The sequence below is a fragment of the Populus euphratica genome, unplaced genomic scaffold, assembly GCF_000495115.2.
Source record: "Populus euphratica unplaced genomic scaffold, PopEup_1.0 scaffold231.1, whole genome shotgun sequence".
Lineage (NCBI taxonomy): Eukaryota > Viridiplantae > Streptophyta > Magnoliopsida > Malpighiales > Salicaceae > Populus > Populus euphratica.
Window position 1 is genome coordinate 179,769 of NW_011500112.1, and position 22,043 is coordinate 201,811.

Consider the following 22,043-nt stretch of genomic DNA (forward strand, 5'->3'; position numbering starts at 1 on the left):
TGGGCGGCGGCAGCTAGGTATTCTGAATTGATATGAATATAAAGGTTGCGATGACACCATAAAACATAAAGGAAACATTTTACAAGCTGCTCATTTTAATGGTGCAAAGTCCTATTACAAGTGTACCTGCTTAATGAGGCGTTGTCATACATATTTAGCCTCTCAAAAAAGGCAAGTGTATAGAATGTAAAACGATCCACAACAGAAACACCAACCTGTGATCCATCACAACAAGACATTATAGCGTTTTGTACACTAAAATCTGGAAAAGAAGTGAACTTTAATAACATGGCACCAAATATATACAACTGAAGGGAGTAATAAACAGTCAAGGCCATCAACTTCCACTTACATCAGAGTCCAAGTGATGTGAGTACGAGTTCTCTCCTTTCATGCTACTGCCAATGGCCAAAACACCAGGTGAATGGAGCTGAAAAGGGGAGAAAATGTCCTTGTATCAGTATCATTATCAATTAGCTTATATATTTGCCTCCATCCATTAGCGATAGACTGGATTATAACAAGGTTATGGATGCACTGATAAAATATTTCTTGGAACAAACGAAAATTGTACTTAAGAGACAATCCATGATTGAGTAATTTGCTCCCTTTTTGCTCTTCAATCGACAAATTTACCAATGTATTGAAATTGGAAATTTAATTGCACAAACAAACCATGATTTCTTGTCAAACTATGACATTCACGGAAGGAATATATTCTTCTTTTAACTGTAGAAAGATTTTGTACATTTCTATAAATTCAACTACATGAAATTAGTTGGTGCTCAAATCAATATACAATTCAGGCATGTAAAAACTTGTCCCCTTTAGTCTTGTCCCCTTTAGTCCTCGATCTGCATAACCATTCAATACATCAAAGATAGGGGCTGCAATTAATTTCCATATCATTCATCACTTGACCCAACTTAATTGATCTGCATAACCATTCAATACATCAAAGATAGGGGCTGCAATTAATTTCCATATCATTCATCACTTGACCCAACTTAATTGATAAACATGACAACAAAGTTATGAAAATTATGTTAAAGAATCTCATTCTCATCAGCAGCAACTAATCTACATATATTGACATCAAAATTTTGGACTTAGATGTTCATAATTCATTGCTAACAAAATTTTCTAAATAACATTACATCAAGTTACTATGAATAGCAACAAAATAAAGGTAAGCGTTGACACTATATTCATAAGATTCCCATCAAAAGCAGATTAAATACCTGATTGAATAGAGTGGCAGCTTGGCAAGTGTCCACCATTATCAGCAATTCCTTGAATCTAGGTTTGTCACATTAAGCACAATTATCAGCCCGTGGTTCTTTAGGGATCACAGCAGTAACAGTAAAGGAAGTAACAAATAATGATCTAATTTTAAAAATATTGTATATTATTAGATAATTTATCTTTTCAGAGAAACTTCATTTAAAAGTGTGAAATTTTCATCCTGAACTGTCCAATTATCAAAAAGCTTGACAAAAGTGTCAGAACCAGATGTTATTCAAGCACCCACAAAGTATTTCATTATGATTTGATGACTAAGATTTCAAGCATTCTTCAAAGGTCAAAGTTAGATCTCACCTATGTTTCTCCTTCATTTGCTTTACAGCATCGGCTAAATCATGACTCTGGAGCTCTTCGGAGTCCTGGAATTTTAAGAATTCATCTCCTCCATGCCCTGTCATGTACAGAAGAATGTGGCTTCCTTCATCACTTAAGAGTCGCTTTGATCTTGGAACAGCAGTTTCATGGCGACCAGTCAGAACACGTAAAAAATTTTCAACTGTTACTTCATAACCTCGATAGTCCACCTGAGTGTTAGCAGCTCAATATAATCAGGGTCTGCTCAGGAAAGCACATTCTCCAAAATCCCTTCAACTATCTTTCTATTTAAAAAAGTGTATATTTACAATATAGAATACAATGGGAATATAAAGAATATCATCACAACAAGAGACATCTTTGTATGCCAAGATGACCAAACGGTTGCAAATTCAAATCTCATCACCCCTATTTTATTTGATAAATTAAGCACAAGGCAATGATACATCTATGTAAGTTTCAAGTCCAAAAAGCTTTCATTTGAAGGAGCATGTTAGAGAATAATATAAATCATATTTTGAGGCCTCACAAAATGTGCTTATATATGAACAACTATTATCCTCTCAACAGATCAAACAAACTCAAAACTTAAGTTTTAGGATTAAGATGGTTCTTTGATTACCCACAACAGAATAAATATATGAACAACTCATTTGGTGTGTCAATCAGATCTTATCTAAAAATTAATGGCAAGTTGAAAGCCATAAGTAGCTGAAGTTGAGCACTTCATGGATTTTATAGTTATTGAATGCTATAATTACAAACCTTGACCTTACAAGATGTACCAATTTTCAAGTACATGAACTGTTCAAATTTCTGAACATTTAACAAGAACAACTTCACACTAATTTGAAGGATGAGATTATAACAAGATTGCTGATTGAAAAGGACCATAATAGACCTACAAAAGTTGCAAATCATTTTATCGTCTAAAACATAGTAGAGGGAGTGGAAAGCTCATGAAGTGAAAGCAGACTCTAAAATACATTCATCAGAGTTGAAACCAATAATGTGCAACCTATGAACAATAATGGTCAAGTGCAGCTACTTTTCCTTAAAACTCTAAAGAAACAGCCCCTTCTTAAATGAGTTCCATTATTCACAAGTTGTCTTCGCAACTTTTTGACCCAAAAACATTGATAAGGAGTAAATATGCTTTTCAAAAGGGTAGGAGAACTAAACAGAAACCAAAAACTGACCTCCACATTGTCTCCATATAAGTTAAGTCTATGGTTTTCATTGTTGAAGACTTGTGCAGGGTACTTGTTCCTAGCATTACAAGCCATATCATCTGCCAACATCAGTATTATCCTCTCATCAGGTATACCTAATCGCTTAACTGTCCTGGAAACACACAAAAACTAAGACAGTACAGAAAAGGCTAAACAACAAGAAAAAGAAATGACGAGGTGATCAAAGCAACAAATTCAACATACTGGAATGCTCACCTATACAATGACAAAGTGTTCGCCATGTGCCGATAATTAAACCTGAAAGAAGGAAGGATAAAAAATAATCAATTCCACCGATACCTCCAAACAACAAAAAATCAAAAACCATAGAAAGGAACAGCCTTTCACTAGAAAAGAAAAAATTAACTAACTCTTACTTTATATATAAATGACTCAGTTCTCTATCATTTTCTTTATCAGTATATACCTAATTAGATCACAAGCTCAAAACCAATCATTGACACCATATATAACACATAGAAATGCAATCTTTTTACATCAAAAAACACAAGTCTAACATGGGTATCATAACATAACTACAAAGTAAGTAATTCCTAGTACTTAAAGCATATAAAATTCTAACATAGGTGTATCACATAGCACGTAAACATGTTACATATACTAAAGACAACCTAAATTCTAGCATGGGTATGATTAAACTATTCCAACAACAGCACAAATAAATCAAAAGGATTAAAACTTTGAAAAGAAATGAAGCTGAAACTTAATTACCAGAAACGAGAAGTGCAAACCAAGACAGCCCAGTTGTTAGTATGCATAGTGGTGTCAGCTGAAGAAGAATGAGAACTGTATGCAATTGCATTGTTAAGAAACAAAAACAGAAATATAGACATTTTAAAACTTAACAAACTGTAAATCTTGAACCCCATCATCATACACAAACAAAAACTCAATCTTGGCAACTTCTCAAAGATTTGTTTTTTCTTGATTCTAAACTACAGGCTACTCTCCTCTCTCTCACAAGGGACCGTGAAATGCCTTGTGCAGATCAAACAACCAATGGTTTGAATAAGATACCCAGAACGACTTGTCGTTAAAATTGCAGATAATGATGGGCTCGCAGGATCTCGTAGATTCAAAGAATAGCTCAGCCCATAGTAATGAAGTAGTTTCAAGCTTAGCCCAACAACTCCCAACTCCTACTTTTATTTTTCCATCTCTATTACTTCAATTCTTTCTCCCTCTCTTTCAGTGTTTAGAAATGCGGTGGTTTTTACTTCTACATGCGGTTTAAAAAAGTATTTTATTTAAAAAATATTAAATTAATATTTTATATAATATGCTGATGTTGAAAATTAAAAAAATTATTTAATATATTTTTAAATAAAAAATACTTTTAAAAAATATTAACTTATAAAATTACACATACAATACTATAGTAAAATTGAGTTAAATAATGGTTATGAATTAGAATTAGCCAGAAAACCTAATTTTTTTAAAAACATTACTAAAAAAATTTAATTTATTTTTTAAAATTAAATAATATTATTTTGATAAAAATATTAAGTATTTACATTGATAAAAATTTTACTCGGATTAGTGGGTCATAACCAAACAAATAAGTTTTATAATTAGAGTTTAGTGATAGGAAGTCTCTTGTAAAGTTAAAAGTGATTGTTGAATAATTTATTTACAAGGGTTACTTTATAAATTTAAAAGTTAATGTTGAATAATTTTTTTAAAAAAATTATTATAAAAAAAGTCAGAGTAACCCTTTTTGTTTGCAATGATGATTAAAATTATATTAATTAAAGTAGAATAAAAGAAGAGGAAAGAAAATGTATATCTATTTTGAAAAAATAAAAAATGTTCTTGAAACAAAAAGAAAAAGGCATCTAATTATAAATACTAGTTGTTTTTGCTTATTTTTTTAAAATAATTATTTTTAATTGTGTTACAAATAATATAAAAAAATTCATTTAATTTTTTAAAAAATATATATTAAAATAATATTTTTAAAGTTAACACATAAAAACATATAAAATAATTTTTTGTTAAAAAAATATTTTAAAAATGCATTTTGGAAAGTGATTCTAAACAACTTGCAGCGGTGACTTCTGCCATCACACTTCAATTCCTACTCTCTCTCTGTCTTTCTGCTTCTTCACCCTCACCGCATGCATCACTGCTACAGGTTCTTCTTTCTCTCTACCATTCGCATGCGCTTGTGTGTTCTGTGTATATGGGTCTGTCACTTTGTTTTTTTAATTTTCCTTCTGGTTAATGATAAAGATTCATTTTTTCACTTCATTTTCTCAGCCACCAAACATTATTTTATTTTTAAAATAAACCTTTTTTGACATAATGAGCTTGATGGCTTAGATGGGGTCTTTATTTATTGATTCTTACTTCTTCTCTTTTTTTAATATATTAGCTTATTGGGTTATGTGATTTCTGTTTTGAGCAGGGTTTTTGCAGTTTGATTTTTTCGCATAAAGCTTTTTCCTTTTCAGGTAATTCTAATGTAGATTGATTTTTCTATGAAGTTTTTCCCTTATTAGTCTGTATCAATGAGATATTTATTGGTCATGAATCCTCTTTGAAACCCATTTTGTTTTTGAGGGTTTCTTGATTTTTTATAAGTTTTGTATTTGGATCATTTACTCATTTTGCTTAACTTAGTCAGTGATTTCAACAGCTAGAATTGAAGTTCGGCCAAAAGGGTGAAGCCCTTCGAAGTTTTTTCTTGTGTGTTTATAAGCTATTCCTTATCATTTATTCATAAATGAGGTTCTTGTTAGCTTTCTCCTTGATTGAGTGATTGAATAAGCTTATTGGATGATGTAGTTTTTACATGCTCTTTTAGCAGGATATTCTTCTTCCTGTGATCATATGAAGAAGAAAAAGGGGATGAGGAGTGGTATTGATGGTGTAAATGCTGCATTGAGCTCTGATGACATCCTATGCGAGATCCTCCTTCGGGTGCCACCAGAAACTGTTTTTAGTTTAATCATAGTATCGAAGAGGTGGCTTCATGTTATCTGCAGCTCTGTTTTTTGTCAACATTATCTGAGGCGATGGCCACTGGCTTTTCGCATGTTGGGCTTCTTTGTGTGCAATAATTTGTACCTTGGAAGAGGTCAAAATGGTGTGCGCCGACCACGAACAGAACCTGCTATGCCATTATTGTCAACTTGTAAAGAGGGTGATGACTTGAAGTTCTCTAAGACCCTCAAGCAGTTTGGCTACTTCATCGACTCTTCCAATGGCCTTCTTCTTTGCGGTCGCCACCCAAAGAGATATTTTGTTTGGAATCCCATTACCAAACAACACTACAAAATTCCTAAGCCTCGGGTATACTTTGAAGACTTGTGCATGGCATTTCTTGCCGAGGACCATCCTAGTGTTGATATGTGCTACAAGGTCATTCGTGCAAAATGTGATTTCAGTCTTGATGAAGAAATGAAAACTGTCCCCATTGAGACTTTCAATTCCAAGACTAGTACATGGAATTTTTCTACATTGACCTGTGTTCCATCTTTGTCACTATGTCCTTGGTCAGTGGCCACTGTGGTGAAAGGTGTTGTTCACTGGTATGCAGCGCAGAGAAACTTAGCAATCTATGATCCTCATAATGGTGAGAGGCGCTTATCTTCGATTAAACTACCAGGCTCAATTGATTTTGAGGAGCGTGTTCTGGGGGAGTCCTTTGACGGGCGGTTGCAGTATGGTTGGAGCTGTAAGTCAGGGTTAGAGATATGGGTTCTTGAAAAGGAAGAAGCTGGCCATGCAACGACTCCCTCAGATGATGGATATCCAAACAAAGGCTGGAACTTGAGATACAGATTGAACTTCAAAATAATGTGGAAGAAGAATCCCACGTTCATGACAAAATCTTGCTTGCGAGACAAAGAAACTCAGATATTGTCATTTCTTCACCGAAACTCCAAATCAGTCTGCATCAGATCTGGTCCAGACATATTTCTCTTGCACCTTGCGAACCAAAAGGTTGAAGCTGTTCTTTATAATGGTCGTGGCTCTTCCATTTCATGGGATTTCAGCAGAGTGGCACCATACTTTCGGCCAGATTGGCCTCATTCTTCCTTATGCCTCCCTGGAAAGAGCATGACATGATCAGGTACTTCTTTGACAAAGTATTTTGTAAATATGGTATATGTAATACCTAGAGGCAGTTTTGTCTATCTAGCAGCTGCATGTATTTAACTAATGATTGCATAGGTATTGCAGACTTGAGGGTTTTCTTTCGTTATCGTACTTCTATGTGTGCCTGACTGTTTCTGTGGATGTTTTGTGCATCTATCTCACCACAATGGTTGCTGTGGTTCTATTTCCTCTTCAATGCTTAGCAATTAGCTATACTGTTGTTTGATGTGGTGTTTGTGTTTCCTTAAGCATTGCTTGAGAGGATGTGCTCGTATTTCCTGTATCATATGCAGGGTTTCTTCTGAACTTTGGACTGGTCCTTCCCTATTTTGTTTTGGTTTCGCAGTAGTTGAAGACGTAACTATGTTCCTTCTCATGCTTAGTGATTACAGAATGATGCAGACTCAGTAGCTCTCCAGGCTTAAAAAAGTGATTACAGAATGATGCACTGTGTGTCAGGCATTGTGATAGTTACAAAGAAGGTTACCAAAAAAAAAAAAGTTTTGACTTTTTGAAAAGCAGGTTTAAAAAAATTATGTTTGGGTAAAACTCTTCTGACATGGATTTTTTATTTGTAAAATAAATAAAATAAATATCTATGAATGAAAAGCAAATTATTTTAATTTATATAAGACTAAGATTTGAAATGTCATTATATGTGGGGTTATGGTGCAAAAAAATAACATCTATTTAGTTAACTAAATTGATTTTTTTATATGGTTGAGTATAAAATGTATTGAAATAATATATTTTTTATTTTTAAAGATTATTTTTTTAAAATAATTTAAAAATGCAAAAGTAAAAATAAATAGAGCTCAATAATTCTCCACGCATGAAAAATTGGCACTTCTGATGTCAAGAAATGTGGCTTGTGCCTTGCTTGTCCCCGGCTCTAACTCTGCTTGATGGATCTCATTTGAGATGATATATATATATATATATATATATATATATATATATTTTCTATTAATGAGAGGAAGAGGAAGACCAATGAAAAATAACCAAACAGTTGATCCTCGGAATGTGGCTTAATTCCATGACAAGAAGGCTCGCACAAGCACAACCTCTTTGCCCCTTCCTTTAATATAATAGAAAATTGGATAAAAATATATTTATACTATTTATTTATACCTTCTTTCTCTAAAAACAATATATATTTTTTGTTCAATCCCATTTTTCATCATTTTTTGTTAAAATTAATTAAAATCAACAATCCGGATCTGGATCTGAATATAAAAATTAAAATTATGAAATGTTTAAATTTATGGGAAAAAAATCCTAGTTTTGACGCTCTGATAGAATTTTTTTTTCAATTTTATCCCTTCATGACACGTTTCACAATATAATTTCATCTTCCTTGCCTTATTTTTATACCTCAACACTTATGAGAACTGTCATTGCTTATAAATTAAGATACTATTTGGTATTGTGTTTTATACGTTGGTTACCTAAAATTTAAATTTTTTATTTAAAATTAATATTTTTAAATTTTTAAATTGTTTTGATATATTAATATCCAAAATAATTTTTTTAAATAATAAAAAATATTATTTTAAAAAACATAGAGAACCACACTCAAAATCACAGTAAAAGACACAAGAAGCAGACACAGCGCCCCCAAAAGCTGCGTAAACGCACTTGCCTACAAATTTTTAAGGCAAACGAGGATCAGCACGTGTTGGAATAACTTGAACAGAAGAGCTGCATGATCCTCCATCAGCAGCAGCAAAGGTGACGCTGGTGTTATGTTGCATTGGAGCTGCATGGCCAGAGCCCGATTCCTGATGGCCAGCAGCAAAGGCGATGCTAACCCTGAACCACAGTTGAGGGTTAGCATTATCTACCACCAATGTAGGGTCCATTAAAGGAGAGAATCAGAGAGTTTTTGTAACTTCAATGATTACCAACAAGGAATGATGAGGATTAAGTGCTGTATTTTCATATGAGCACTAATCCTTATGCCTCACCATCACAATTTTACCAGGACTGGATTGATTACAGAATTATATAGAGAAAAAAATAGTAAATTGTCACCCAGTCCAGGTGTTTTTACCAGAATAGTCAGTCTTTTGCTGGAAAATCCTAATATCGCATCCCTATCGCAAATTCTTCAAATCCTAATCTTCTTTCACAAGCATTATTTTTTCTCCCTTAAAAAATGTCAGCTAGGTGTACAACAAAATGAAGAAATGTCACTACATTGATATGGGAGCAATGGCATCCCTTCTTGCAGCAATGGACTACCTATAGAAAAGAATTTCAAAGGAGTTGTCGTAATGTCTAGTGTAATGCAAAATCTCTGAAAATGAATAACCTCCCAGGAGACCATCGACAGTTGAGGAGCTCGAGGGTTGAATTTACATCTTTCAGTAACGAGAGACCAACAAATAGAAATCAATCCATTTCTGCGGTGTGATGATGTTTATTCGATGCGTGGCAGCAAGAAACTAAAGCCTGAGTTCTCGCGAATCAGAGGTGGTGGTTCAATGTCAGCAATGTCAATTTGTTCCATGGACTTTGATAAGTCATCAACTGAAAATGGAATGCTGCAAACATGAAAAATTTTGTAACAGGTCAGCGACAGCCTCAAGGTCAGGTTACATGCAAAGGTGGTTGAGGAGATGCCTCTTCTTTTGCCAAAGAAACATTCATAAGCTTCTATCCATTAATAAGATTTTTAGCTGATTTCAATGCAAGTGGAGAGCACTGGTTTCTTGGTGAAAGTTTCCAGCTAAGAATTCTAGTTGGGTATCAGAAAATGTGCATCACATGTTCAAATTAATAAAAGACAAAAAGGGTCAATGATGCAGAAGGTAAAGGAGAGGCTAATATTGCTTGCTGACCTTGAATCATCATCCAGCAGGAAAGAAGTACTAACTGCATTATTTGAATCTTCCGTCATCAACACCCTCATATTCGATATAACCTGCACAAAAGCATACACATGGGAAAACTCAGCTGGATCAGTTATTCCTCAAACGTAATACTGCTATGGTTACTAATGTTCCCATGTGACAAAGATGACTCTAACCTAGTGTAGTAATGGCATCGACAAGAACTTACATCAGTGGACACACTATGTGTGCCATACTTGTCATCCCAGTACATGGTACTGATTCGGTACAGCTGCTGGATACTTAGAACCTGTATATAGAGTTTAATTTGGTTATGGCATATAGTGAAGATGACAACATAAGAAAAGAGTATATCTAGGCACTCTTAGATAAGAATTCATCACTCACCGGGCACAGGTCATGGCTTATCTCATCCAAAGTTTTCTTCGGCTTCTGATGAATAACCTACATCAGAAAAGGATCAAATGGAACATGTCATTTGCTTTTCTTATTCATTATCTTGACGTGTAATTGTGATCTAGTGGAAGAACTGGTAAATTAATAAAGAACAAAAAGATACCAGAAACCCGATAGCCTGTCTAATATGCTTGAGCTCATCCCAGGATGAACCTGCATACTGCATTTATATATTTTCATTTTTGTTAGTGTTTCTTATAGGTTATGATCACAGAATGTGAGTAAATGAATCCCAGGTACCTCATCTGTTGCGTTGTAACACCAGTGCTCCAATTCGGCCAACCCAGCTTTAACATATTCACCATTGCTAAATGAACAGCATTCTCTTCTTAATAAAAGGCTGCCAAAAAAAGGTTCATAAGTAACCAAAATTATGGCCACAGTAGAAGACAAACGAAAATGGGAGAATAGACTGAATACCTGTTGAATAGTTGAACATTGATGAAGGAAAATATCTGCGTGAACACCTTACGAACTAAAAATGGGGGTACCTAGAAAAAGAATCATTGGAAAATTAATTTACATTTCACATGATGTTAAAAAGATCTGAAAATCTATTAAAAACAAATGAAAGCTGATCCCTAGTAGATTCCAATGTTCCCTCAGAGGTCATCTTCCTGTCATCTCTACCTTCACAAATAGGTCGAGATGACTATTGACAGCTGATCCATACTATATAAGCGATGCAGAAAGTAGGGAAACTTCGATAATAAAGCACATAAAAGGGAGGTCTCTTACGTGGTTAGATTTCAAAGTGCTTAAGAAGTTTCCAAGGCTCTTCACAATCCCTTGCCAGTGAGCAATCAGGGCTTGCTGGGCTGCAGTGTTGGCTAATGAGCGTGCCCCCTTCACTAAGCTTGCTCTGGATGTTCTCGGGGCCTATAAATTGTGTTCAAACAAATGCTATATAAGAAATTTACAAAAAATAATCTAAACATGTTCGTGGAAGCATAATTGCATAGAAAATATACCTGGATGCATAATCCAAGCAAAGGAGATATTTCTTTCTTCAGATTATCCCGAATCATTCCATAAATTTTTTCTACATATGCTGTAAGCTGCTGCTTGAAAAGCAAAGCGGGGTACTTGGCTTCAACTTGCCGCAAAGTGTCCACTCCACCATTACTGATCAAGGATGGATTGACTCCTTGTGGAGCTCCACGGAAACTCTGAAGGAACATAACATAGACACCTGAATTTAGTAAGAAAATAAATTTTCCAGTTGGCTTTTGGTGATTTCAATCAGAATTGTGCATACCTGTGTCATTCTTCCAAATATAGTAGCTGATGATGATCGTCGGCGCTGTGGAGCCATTCCTGCTGCGCCACTTGCTTTCAATGTACGTTGAAGCAGTAAGAGAAGTGTTGAGGCATTGGATAACCAATAGGCCAAGCTATCATTGTTATCCTGGGTCTGATGTTCAAAGTAAAATAACTTGTGAAAAGGGGTGACTTATGTGGAAAAGAATGGTGATAAATAAAAACTTTAATGCCTAAGATTTGGCATTTCAAACCTCAATAGCATGGCCTATGGTCTGGATGATCCGATCAAACACACTAGTTCGCTCAACTTCAAATGATCTCCACTGCAAAAGGCACTTGTATATGATACAAGCAGCTATAGGTCTATTCCCAGCAAAGCCTAGGTGTTGTGCGACACAACGAATGAGCAACTCCTGATTCTCCTGTTGTTTCTCATTTAATGACTTCTGTGGTTTATCATCTACTTCAGAGTGCTCCCTGTGGTTCAATGAAGGGCTCTGCAGATCCTAATCCATTTGATCAGGTGAACAGAAACAGAAAAAGAGTCAAGAAAGAACATTATATAGGAACTTAAAAAACTGAAGATGGACTATTATGCGATTAATGCTTACCAAACCTGTTCTTGCAGCATCAACTGGAATGTGACTTTCAACCCTCTGCCAAATATCAGAAAATGAAAAAGCTCTAGCTCGTTCTGTAACAGAAAATTCAAAGTCTAATATAACACTATAAGCAAGTACCTGCATTACTGATCTGGAGCGTCCTGAGAGGAACTTGATGGGTGCCATGGACAGAGCCTGTTGCCGTAGGACTTTATTCTCTGACTCTAAATTGGTAAGTTTCTCTTCTAGCCTGATAATAAAAAGTACAGATTAATATTTTCCATGGGACAGATAATAATTAGAACCTCAAAAGTCTGCTGTGCAGGAGAATTATAGTTTTCAGCATACAAGTGGTTTCTACAATATTAAAATAAAGCAGTCAAGAGAAACTATTCTTGACGTTCTACCTTTGCAAGGATTCCTGAAGTTGTTGAACCTTTTTCTCTGTCTCTTCCAATTTTTCCCGTCTTTCTTCGCTAATCTCTTGTACTTCACTGTATTTCTTTTGAGTATCATCAGCTCTTTGTTTCGCAGAATCTAACGTGACCTGCAGAGCATGAGACCAGTGACAAGACTGACTAAATGAAATAACAAATTTTGCAGCTGGTGTACGTACAATAAACCAAAACCTGTGCAAACTCAAAAGTTTTTTTAGTTGATAGACATGCATACATTGATTCTACTGAATCCATATAGCGGGAAGGGATTTCGCTAACTGGTGCATTATTTTCCCAACATGTTTCTTCCTTTGGAAATGAAATGGCTACTTGATATCACGTGTTTGATTATAAAAGAAAAATGCTATTTATTTGATCACAAGATCAAAACTCATACCTTAAGGTTTTCTACTTCTTCTGTTAGAGAATCAATTTTCTTAGTATCTTCAACGAGTACTTGAGTTTCTTTAATTACATGAGGTGCCTCATTAATAGCATTCTTTGCAGCCTCCCTCTCCTTGACTATCAAAGCATTAGCTTCTTCTATTTTAATTTTCATCTCTTCCAATGAATTGTGGAATTTCACTGCCTCTTGCGCTCTTGCTTCTTCTGAATCGGTCTGCATCAATGATTTCAAGCCTTGGCATGAGCAGATAATCATCAAAATCCACAGCTAAAAGCAACAATTTCTTCTCGTCATAAATGATCAGGTAATAATTGAAGGATGTTGAAGTCAAATAATTTTCCATTTAGACTCAAAATCGTACTTCCTGCTGGATGTTGTGTTAGCATAATGCTTTTCGCAATATGCTGTAAATTTACACAACCAAGAACACTCTTCGGAAAATATCAATCTGCAGAACATGTTACCCTTAAACGTTTTTCGAGCTGTAGACGCCATGTGAGTTCCTCTACATGCTTTTCAAGCTTGTCTTTGGCTTCTCTTAGTGCACCTGTGTCTCTTGCAGCCTGCGAGAAATTGGAGATGTATGTCAATAATCCTATTTAAAAACCACAGGCAAAAGGTGATACAGGTTTCAAGCATTTAGCAGGAAAGAAATGCTGTGCAAGACATCCTATTCGTATCCAATAGATGCTGTGATTGTAGTCGTTGCCTTGTCATTACTATGACAGACCGTAAGGTGTCAAGGGTGGCCTATTGTTCATGTTAATTCTTATCAAAATATCCTCTGTTTCTAGTATTCAACTAAGCCAACATGGCTCGGAGTAATCGTTCAACAATTCAATTTGCAGTTGATGCACAAACACCGTGTTTCTGGCTTACAACGAACACTTGACTGAAACTTTTGGCTGCTCATTAGCACTACTATCTCTAAATCTAGAAGAACTCGGTTTAATTTCATTTAATTGCTAATCATTTGTTAACCAATATGCTAAGATTATCTAATGAAGTACAGTTGATATAAGCGTTTGCAAAATTATATTCGTTAAATTATGTTGTTCCCTTAGCTCAAAAGGTTGCAAACATAAAGTTGAAGATTACACATGGAAATGAAAAACCTTTTAAAGCCATATAAATAAGAGATTGAACAATACTGACCATTTTGAGCAACCTTAGCTCTCTTCTGGCAACTCTACACCTCCATCCTGTTTGGGTGACAACTGCACCTCTCTTTAGCCTCTTATAGTAGGAAACAGCTTTATGACAGCGCCACCGGGCCTGCATTGCTCATCCAAGTAAAGAGTGCTATATTTGACTGCAGGAACACCAGAAAGTAGAGAATTAATGAATAAGTTATGTATTGTCAAGGGGGATAACCTGGATAATGGTTGCAGCTTTAGTTCGTTTCCTAAATCTGAATTCCTTGCGAGCAATCATAGCTCTTAAACCTGTTTGCACGACAAGTGCAGATACATGAAGTTTCTTGTAGGCTGTTCTGGCTGCATATTTACGTGTATGCTTCTGAATTTTTATAGCAGCTGCCTCCCTCCTCATTCTGTCAAAAATTTTGCAAGCTAGTCTTCCTACAAAATCATACATGTTCATGTGAAATAAGTCAAGGGAAAAAAAGTTTGCAGAAGAACAGGAAACAAAAGGTACACATGGAATTAAGAAAAAAGATGATTGAAATATCCGGGACAAAAAAAATGCATTTCTAAACCAGGTTAAGCTATTAGATTTTCTAATGAATCACCTCTCCATAGTGATTGCACCAATACAGTAGCCTTCCGCAATGCAATAAACCTTTTACGAGCATAGTGCGTCTGTACACACCCCTGGATGGTTTTTGCTGCATTGTTGAGTACCTCAGCTCTTCTTGCATCCAATTCAGCCATCTGACCAGCTCTCAAGAATACCTTTGTTTTACCGATCTGCAAACCAAACCAGGGCAAATTGAACATATAATTCTGACCAATGGCTTCAATTATTTTGAAACATGTATGTGACTGAATGAATGATCATTAATTTGTAACATAGACATCTACTGTGAATCATGTGTTACATATCATTCGTGCTGCTTACACATCAGAAAAACACTCTCATAATGATCTCCTACATTATCTGCTATTACCAGCAAAAGCAAAGAAACTTCAAGAATACCTGGAACCCTTGAAGTCCCTTCTTTTCCAAAATCTTTTTGCAAGCAACCTTTTCGTCATAGCTGCTCACAATAAATTTTATATATAATAAATCCACATATTTTTCAAGTGTAATCAGAAAATTCAATCAATTATTTAGAAGTGGCCACAACTTTAAAGTGAAAGAAGTCTCAAATATCATCTACTTAAGCAGCATTTTATCCTCAAACAGATCACTTACCTTCCTGCCAAAGCCTCAGGGTAAAGAAGTCCAAATCGATTTACAAATTCAAAGAAAGGGCGACGAGTAGGGTATCCAGCCATACTAATTCGGATTGCTTCTAAAACACCCTACATGAACAGCCATTAGTAATAAATTAACAAATAAAACAAACAAGAATTTGTGTGAAAACCACCTTGAAACTAAATAACTATCAGATTGAAAAGGGAATCGGATAATTTGTATCCATTTTTTGCAAAAGACTTAGAGAAACATAAGCTTTTTTAAAAAACAAGTTATACTATGAAGCAATGTTAGCTTGAACTTACACCACAACGCAATTGCTGCATGATATTGATATTCTCAAATATGGCAGGTTTTAGCTGATTGTTTGGCTTAACACATCTTATGTAGTGAGGTTCAGTAGAATTTAATGTTTCCATTAGTTGTTGAAGTTGTAGCTGCATCATTTTGAATACAGAATGTTAGTTCTCAATTCCTGAACTACACGAAGCATACGATATTTCTGACAAAAGACATGGTGGATACATATAGACTATCAAATCAACTGGTGTTTATGTAAGAAAAAAGCAACTGCCTTTGTCATCTAGATAACATAGGAAAATTACCTTAAAACGAGAACCAATCGAAGAGAACTTTGAAGATTTGCTTGTCTCTACTGGAAGTGGAGGGAAAAGACCTGCTACAAAAGGACATTTGGAAACACCTAACAAATCTTGATGTTCAGGAACTACATAGTCTTTGTTCTTGTCCAAAAAGTGGTCGGATTGATACTGAACCTGAAAATGCAAGAAAATAATCTTAAAGTAGCCACAGTTCAAATCATGCAAGTATATACTAATAATGTTTTATCGATAGAGCTTACCTCTCCAGCATAATGAGCAATGGTGAAATCTGTGCGAGACAATTTTGGCTTGATAAAGCGCTTGTGAACTTTAAATGTTTGATAAAGCTTGTTTGAAAATGTTTCATGTGTCGACTTGGGAAACATGCTGAAAAGAAGACATTGTTAACAAGAATTGAGAAACCAATTTGATCTTCGACAATAAGATTAAAGAAAGAAACAACATGCAGCTGACAAGAGATACGTGGAAATTTCTTAATTATTTTAAGTGGGAATTACAGCCAGCACTCTTTGCATTTTGATGCAAATTATCCTGGAAAGCATGGATTAAAGTAACATACCAAGCTTCATCAAGGAGAGCTACTATCCCACCAGGTTTCTGCAGGATCCCAAGAAAAAAATAGACAAGTAAACAATAGGAGCAATGGTGTGCAAAATGTCATAAAAACAATTTTAAAAATAGTTTGAGGAGTGCTCAAAACTTGCACGTGCATGCCCCATCACAGTCCTTTGTCAACGATCTAGGTATAGAAGAAAAGAGAAAATGTGAATCATGGGGGAAAAACCTTTTCAATAAGATCCAAGACATCTTGATTGTCGACAAACTCAATGTAGCTCCAATCAATCTGCTCTTTTGTGTATTCCTCTTGTTCCATTTTGAAGACGTGCTGTGAGTCATTACCAAACCTTCTTTAGTTAAATAGTTGAAAATGACTCTAGCTAAATGGTCAACATGGTTTGCAGGATTACCTGGTTGAAATGTTGCTGCAACTTCTCGTTTGTGTAATTAATACAGAACTGCTCAAAGCTGCAAAGAAAGGATTGTAAAATTGTTACAAGAATTGCCCGTGTAGTTCCTATAATTTATTTAAGTATAAAACCATCCATTCAATTATATGCATTTAGCTTTCATCGGTTCTTGCCTATTTGTCTTGAAGCTTTCAAAACCGTAGATGTCGAGGACTCCAATCAGAGATTTTGAGTTAGGATCCTGTCCAATGGAGTTATTAATCTTATCCACTATCCTGCAGATGACCCAACAAAGTTAACATCGTAAGAATTCTACAAAGGACATCAATTGAAGACATTAATGTCTTACCAATCAAATAAACGAGAATAAATCGTCTTAGCAAAACCATCCCTGCTAATCACTGCACTTTGAGGATCAAGACTTCGCTTGATAACCTCCTCGGGAGTGATCATGACACGCTTGCATAATGCATCTTCCAAGGCAACAGGATCACACCTGGAATAAACAAAAAATGTGGCAATAACATCTAACATGAAAGCAAACACATCAGATACCATCCATGCTTATGTATGAAAATTAGATGTTGTACATTAGCAGCTCCGCAGTTGTTTTGAGATGGAATTTAGCTTGATCATCTTTAGGTACTGATGAATCAACTTCCTTTCCCCTAGCAAAATCAATATTTCCAATATGAAGAACTGCAGCAACAACTCTGAAAATTGCTTCCTAGGAGAGAGAGAAAGAGAGTAAGATGTCAGACCGACTGGTAGTAGTCAAAAGCATATTACTTCAAAAGTTATACCTGCTCCCTTGCACTTATTCCAACAATATCCATAGCTCTTCTTGTGGCAAGGTAGTCATGCGCATCGCTTACACCAACCAGTTCAAAGCAAGTTGACTGGTTAAGATAGTGGAATGATTTTGGGCTCCCCAACTTATACCTCTCCACTTCCTGTTAACAATAAGCTAGAACTTGAATCAAACTAGCTTGATAAACGCGCGCCATTAACTATCCATTAAATGTAAAATCACAGTTGGAGCTCTCATTTCATCAGAAAGTTACCTCCTGTGGTGCGGCACATAGAAGGTAAAAACAATGGTAGTTGCGTTCAGGATTGGAAACTTGGCAAACACGGGATCTCTCTAGAAGATAAGTTCTGATGGCAGCTCCAGAAATTCTTCCATGCTTGTCAAACTGGATCTCAACAAATTTACCAAAACGGCTGCACCAGTATTAATTTTAGGAACACATCAATGCAAAAACACCAATGAATATAGTTTTGAAACTTCTTGATGACATTGTCAATAAAATTATGGGAGGTATGGTTCATGACGGGAAAAAATTAGCCCTTCATTGTTGCAGAAGATTTGATGTTAAAGCATGCATGTAGCAATTTTAGTCGATACTCATTTCATCTCAAAGTGAATTATCTCACCTGGAATTGTTATTTCTAACAGTTTTAGCATTCCCGAAAGCTTCAAGGACTGGATTTGACTGCAATCAGATCAGATAACAGAAAAGTCTAATCAGATGCCTGTGTGAAATGAAAGGAATACCCTAGTTGAAACTCTAACGGTTGGAGCGAAAGATGAATGTTCAAACATACTTCAAGAACTTGTTGTTCAACTGTTCGTCCTTCAGTGGCAGCTCGTCCGCCTAAAAATGCAAGGTACCTCATAAGCATTTTCGTGGTCTCGGTTTTACCTGCACCACTTTCACCACTGACCAAAATGGAATTGCTCTTCCCTTCAATGACCATTGCCCTGAATTTAACAAAGCATTTCATTGACTATGTCTTCATTTATAAAGAAAATGACAAATGGGAGTAGGAATTACCTGTATGAAACATCAGCAACCGCAAATACATGAGGACTTAACTCTCCAAATGGTGCTCCCTTGTATTGTTGCATCATGTGACCATCATAGAGATGGGGCAGTCTTTGAAATGGATTGATGGCAATAAGAATATTTCCAGTATACGTCTGAGATTGAAAGGCAGAGGTTTATATCGTTACACAGATCACTGAATCGGAAATCTTTTTTCTTTTTTTTTAAAAAAATTTAGAGCAACTTTTGTATGTATTGTTAACATGAAGGGGAAGGAAGATTTACATAGATTTCATTCAGCTCATATCTTGTTTTGAGATTCTCCAGAACTCCAGGCTCGTGCAAGTAAGAAAGCTTTGTCATGTCATCAACTCCACCAGCAGGAGCTTCCGTATCTTTCGGATATATTTTCGATAATTTTGCCGTGACCTTTTGTTAGCAAAACAGGAATGACAATGTCAGGAGGCTAGAAAAACTCAAATATTAAAATGAAATATGAAGAGTTTTAGGACTAAATCATAAATATCACTGCGAGATTAGTTTTAATCATTTGTTTTTGCAATGGAGACATGCAAGGCGATTTTTAGGACTAAATCATAAATATCACTGCGAGATTAGTTTTAATCACTTGTTTTTGTAATTGAGACATGCATGGCCAGTTTAGTAGGACAAAAGATGCTAAGAACAAGTATTTTTCTGAATTTCAGAACATGTAGAACTAGTTCCTCGAATGCAAACCATAACATGATTACAGAGGAACAAAGAATCAAACTGTAAGTAAAATTTATTACTTCAGAACCATCAACTACATGAACTGATATGCTACAAAAAGAAAGTGAGCAAAAAGGAAACAACTTAAGGCATTTGATGCACCTTCTTCCCATTTGAAGCTTCAATCTCGGCATCCTGTCCAGTAATCTTTGATACCTTCCCATAAAGCCAAGCCAGCTCATGGTCTTCAACCCAAACATGAGAACCTACAATTATATTCTCCTTACTTCCCTGAGTATTCAAAGCATAAACATATAAGGTGCAGGATGTGAATATTTGGCTAGAATGTAATGTTACTTTCATAATATTTACGTAGTTGGTGTTACACCCTTAGCTACATGGAAAGAAATCAAACAATCAGAAACTAATTAGGCACCGTTTGTTTTTTAATTTGGAACTGTCGTTTAAAAGTAAATTTTACTTGAAAAGGCATACATTAATGCCTTTTTTCTTTTTTAATATTTTCCAATAATTTTAATATATATATTCAGCTTTTCTAACATCTTAAGAGTATATTGTTTTGTTAAAGCTGACATGATTGTTTTGTTAACAAAATTCTAATATCATATTAAAAAATTAATTTAACCTAATAATTTAAATTTTTATTATAAAAAATATTTTATATTATTCTCCTCTGCATTCTTCTTCTGTTCTTCATGAAAGTGTTCCGTCCTAATTCCTATTATCCAAGCTTAAACCATTTGTGATTCCCACATTAACAATTGAAGATAAATCAATTTTCCAGCCCCATGAAAGCTGCCTCAATGCAGCCACATTGTTGCTAGATCATGTCGACAATACTATGAGATCGTACCATTAACTCTTTCTTCATAGAAAGGATTCATACAAAGACTTGTCACACGAAAACAACAATTGCAATAATAAAAAGAAATCAATCCACTTACCATTTTGAAGAAATCTAAATTCAAGTTTGGACTAAGCAAGCTCCATCTTCATAAAATGTAAAGATCCAACCATTCAACTTTCTTGGCTCCAAATTCTACCTTCACCTCGTTGATCGTACCAAATCTATATATACATAGATCAAAGCAATGATCATGTTGGCACCTCCATTAAAGACCCTTTTAGGCACAAACATGGATTGGACTCACAATTTCACAAAAACTAGATCAAGGTCAATTCTTTTTCTTCTTTTTTACACCCCAATTCCAAATATGGGGAAAAAATAAAAAAATAACGGACTTTTAAAGGAAATAAATCAAGTTCGGACTGAAAAGAAACTGAAAATTTTGGTTTAAATCTTTGTTTAGAAGAGGAAGGAAGGAAGGAAGGAAGAATGGAGAGTGAAGAGAGTTTCTGTTTTTAGTGGACGAAAGATAGTGAATTAGTATGAGATGATGAGACAGTCTTCAAGACGACCTTTGAGTTCGGTTTGGTTCCCTTTGGTTTCGCGCCAATTCGTGGCTCCTAACCAAGTCTTCTCTAAAATGCCTCCATCCATTCATCCTATTGGATCGTGCTTCATCTCTTCTTCATGGCCGTTGGATTTTAATCCACCCATCATCTAAAACATTATCATTTGATAACGCATTAAAAGAGAAAATATATTTTATGTATTATTATTAATATAGTTGATAATATTTTATATACCAAATTTAGGACCTAAACTTGGTTAACAAAAAAATTCCTGGAATATTATATATTTATCATTATAATTGATTTAATATATAAATTATTCTTATAATACTATTTCTCCTTTTTTTTTCTTTCCAAATCCTTTTATATATATATGCTTTTTTTCCCTTTCAAATCCATGATAGAACCTAGCAAGAAACAAGTTTTCTTTGCTTTTGTTAACAAAAAAATTTCTGAAATATTATATATTTATAATTATAATTGATTCAATATATAAAATATTCTTATAATACTATTTCTCCATCCTTTTCTTTCCTAATGCTTTATATGTGTGTGTGTTTATCTTTCAAATCCACAACCAGGTTTCTTTCCTAATGCTTTATATATGTGTATGTGTGTTTATCTTTCAAATCCACAACCAGTCCTCCTCACCATTGCCATCTCTTAATTTAGAGTAGCCACCAGCCAACTACTATATTTAACAACCACAACACCACCAATCTACCATCGCCTCCCAATCATCATCCACAAATCAGCAACATTGTTGCCAACAACCCTTCTCCAATAGCCAGCCTCTCGGACACAAGCATGCACCACCACGATCGACCTCCTCCATAACTATTACCGAAGCAACACCACCAGAGGCGGAATCAAGGGGTGGCAAGCAAGGCTCGGGTCCCTGCAAGATACCCCTATAAAATATTTTAAATATTTTTTATTTAGCATTTAAATACAATAAGTAATAAGTTATCTAATAATAAATTATTATTTCATTAATTAATTATCATTGAATAAAAAATTATCTCTTTATTTAAGTTGTAAAAACAAAAATATAACCTAAATAAAAATATAACTTGTTCAATTTAATTATTTTTCACTGT

The 22,043-nt window shown here is 34.9% G+C and overlaps 3 protein-coding genes across 9 annotated transcripts in view; 1 reads left to right on the forward strand and 2 right to left on the reverse strand.

The window, feature by feature from the left end:
• The window catches only part of LOC105109803 (Peptidase C13 family), a 6,559-nt gene extending 2,640 nt beyond the window's left edge, over nt 1-3,919 (reverse strand). The window contains exons 1-7 of the mRNA XM_011004622.1: nt 3,585-3,919; nt 3,069-3,110; nt 2,820-2,964; nt 1,600-1,829; nt 1,242-1,299; nt 353-430; nt 127-215 (exon numbers count right to left, since the gene is read on the reverse strand). Coding sequence (XP_011002924.1) covers nt 127-215; nt 353-430; nt 1,242-1,299; nt 1,600-1,829; nt 2,820-2,964; nt 3,069-3,110; nt 3,585-3,748 — 806 coding nt within the window. The 5' untranslated portion in view covers nt 3,749-3,919. The remainder of the gene's footprint in view (nt 1-126; nt 216-352; nt 431-1,241; nt 1,300-1,599; nt 1,830-2,819; nt 2,965-3,068; nt 3,111-3,584) is intronic.
• A 977-nt stretch (nt 3,920-4,896) lies between these two features.
• Nucleotides 4,897-7,280, forward strand: LOC105109805 (F-box associated ubiquitination effector family protein). 7 transcript variants are annotated; one of them, XM_011004628.1, is made up of 3 exons: nt 4,897-5,007; nt 5,281-5,326; nt 5,680-7,280. In XM_011004628.1, exon 3 carries the CDS (start codon nt 5,706-5,708, stop codon nt 6,945-6,947), a length of 1,242 nt encoding a protein of 413 aa, XP_011002930.1. In that variant the 5' UTR covers nt 4,897-5,007; nt 5,281-5,326; nt 5,680-5,705; the 3' UTR covers nt 6,948-7,280. The 7 variants fall into 7 exon arrangements, with proteins under 7 accessions (XP_011002930.1, XP_011002929.1, XP_011002928.1 ...); XM_011004624.1 differs by having other exon boundaries at nt 4,908-5,008; nt 5,284-5,326; XM_011004625.1 differs by having other exon boundaries at nt 4,908-5,008; nt 5,284-5,326; nt 5,683-7,280.
• Nucleotides 7,281-9,075: 1,795 nt separating this feature from the next.
• Nucleotides 9,076-20,544, reverse strand: LOC105109807 (myosin-11). Its single transcript, XM_011004632.1, has 38 exons — nt 20,472-20,544; nt 19,669-19,797; nt 19,081-19,224; nt 18,805-18,950; nt 18,575-18,731; nt 18,404-18,462; nt 18,031-18,190; nt 17,770-17,919; nt 17,557-17,693; nt 17,316-17,462; nt 17,140-17,241; nt 16,967-17,024; nt 16,783-16,884; nt 16,558-16,595; nt 16,238-16,364; nt 15,981-16,151; nt 15,681-15,812; nt 15,373-15,482; nt 15,154-15,214; nt 14,747-14,924; nt 14,371-14,576; nt 14,152-14,271; nt 13,461-13,559; nt 12,988-13,209; nt 12,561-12,700; nt 12,292-12,403; nt 12,163-12,207; nt 11,803-12,057; nt 11,547-11,702; nt 11,260-11,457; nt 11,027-11,167; nt 10,709-10,779; nt 10,529-10,628; nt 10,392-10,448; nt 10,220-10,276; nt 10,041-10,121; nt 9,821-9,903; nt 9,076-9,523 (listed from the first exon to the last, which is right to left on the reverse strand). The coding sequence occupies exons 1-38, from the start codon at nt 20,472-20,474 to the stop codon at nt 9,400-9,402; spliced, it is 4,578 nt and encodes a 1,525-aa protein (XP_011002934.1). The 5' UTR covers nt 20,475-20,544; the 3' UTR covers nt 9,076-9,399.
• Between the last annotated feature and the right edge of the window lie 1,499 nt (nt 20,545-22,043).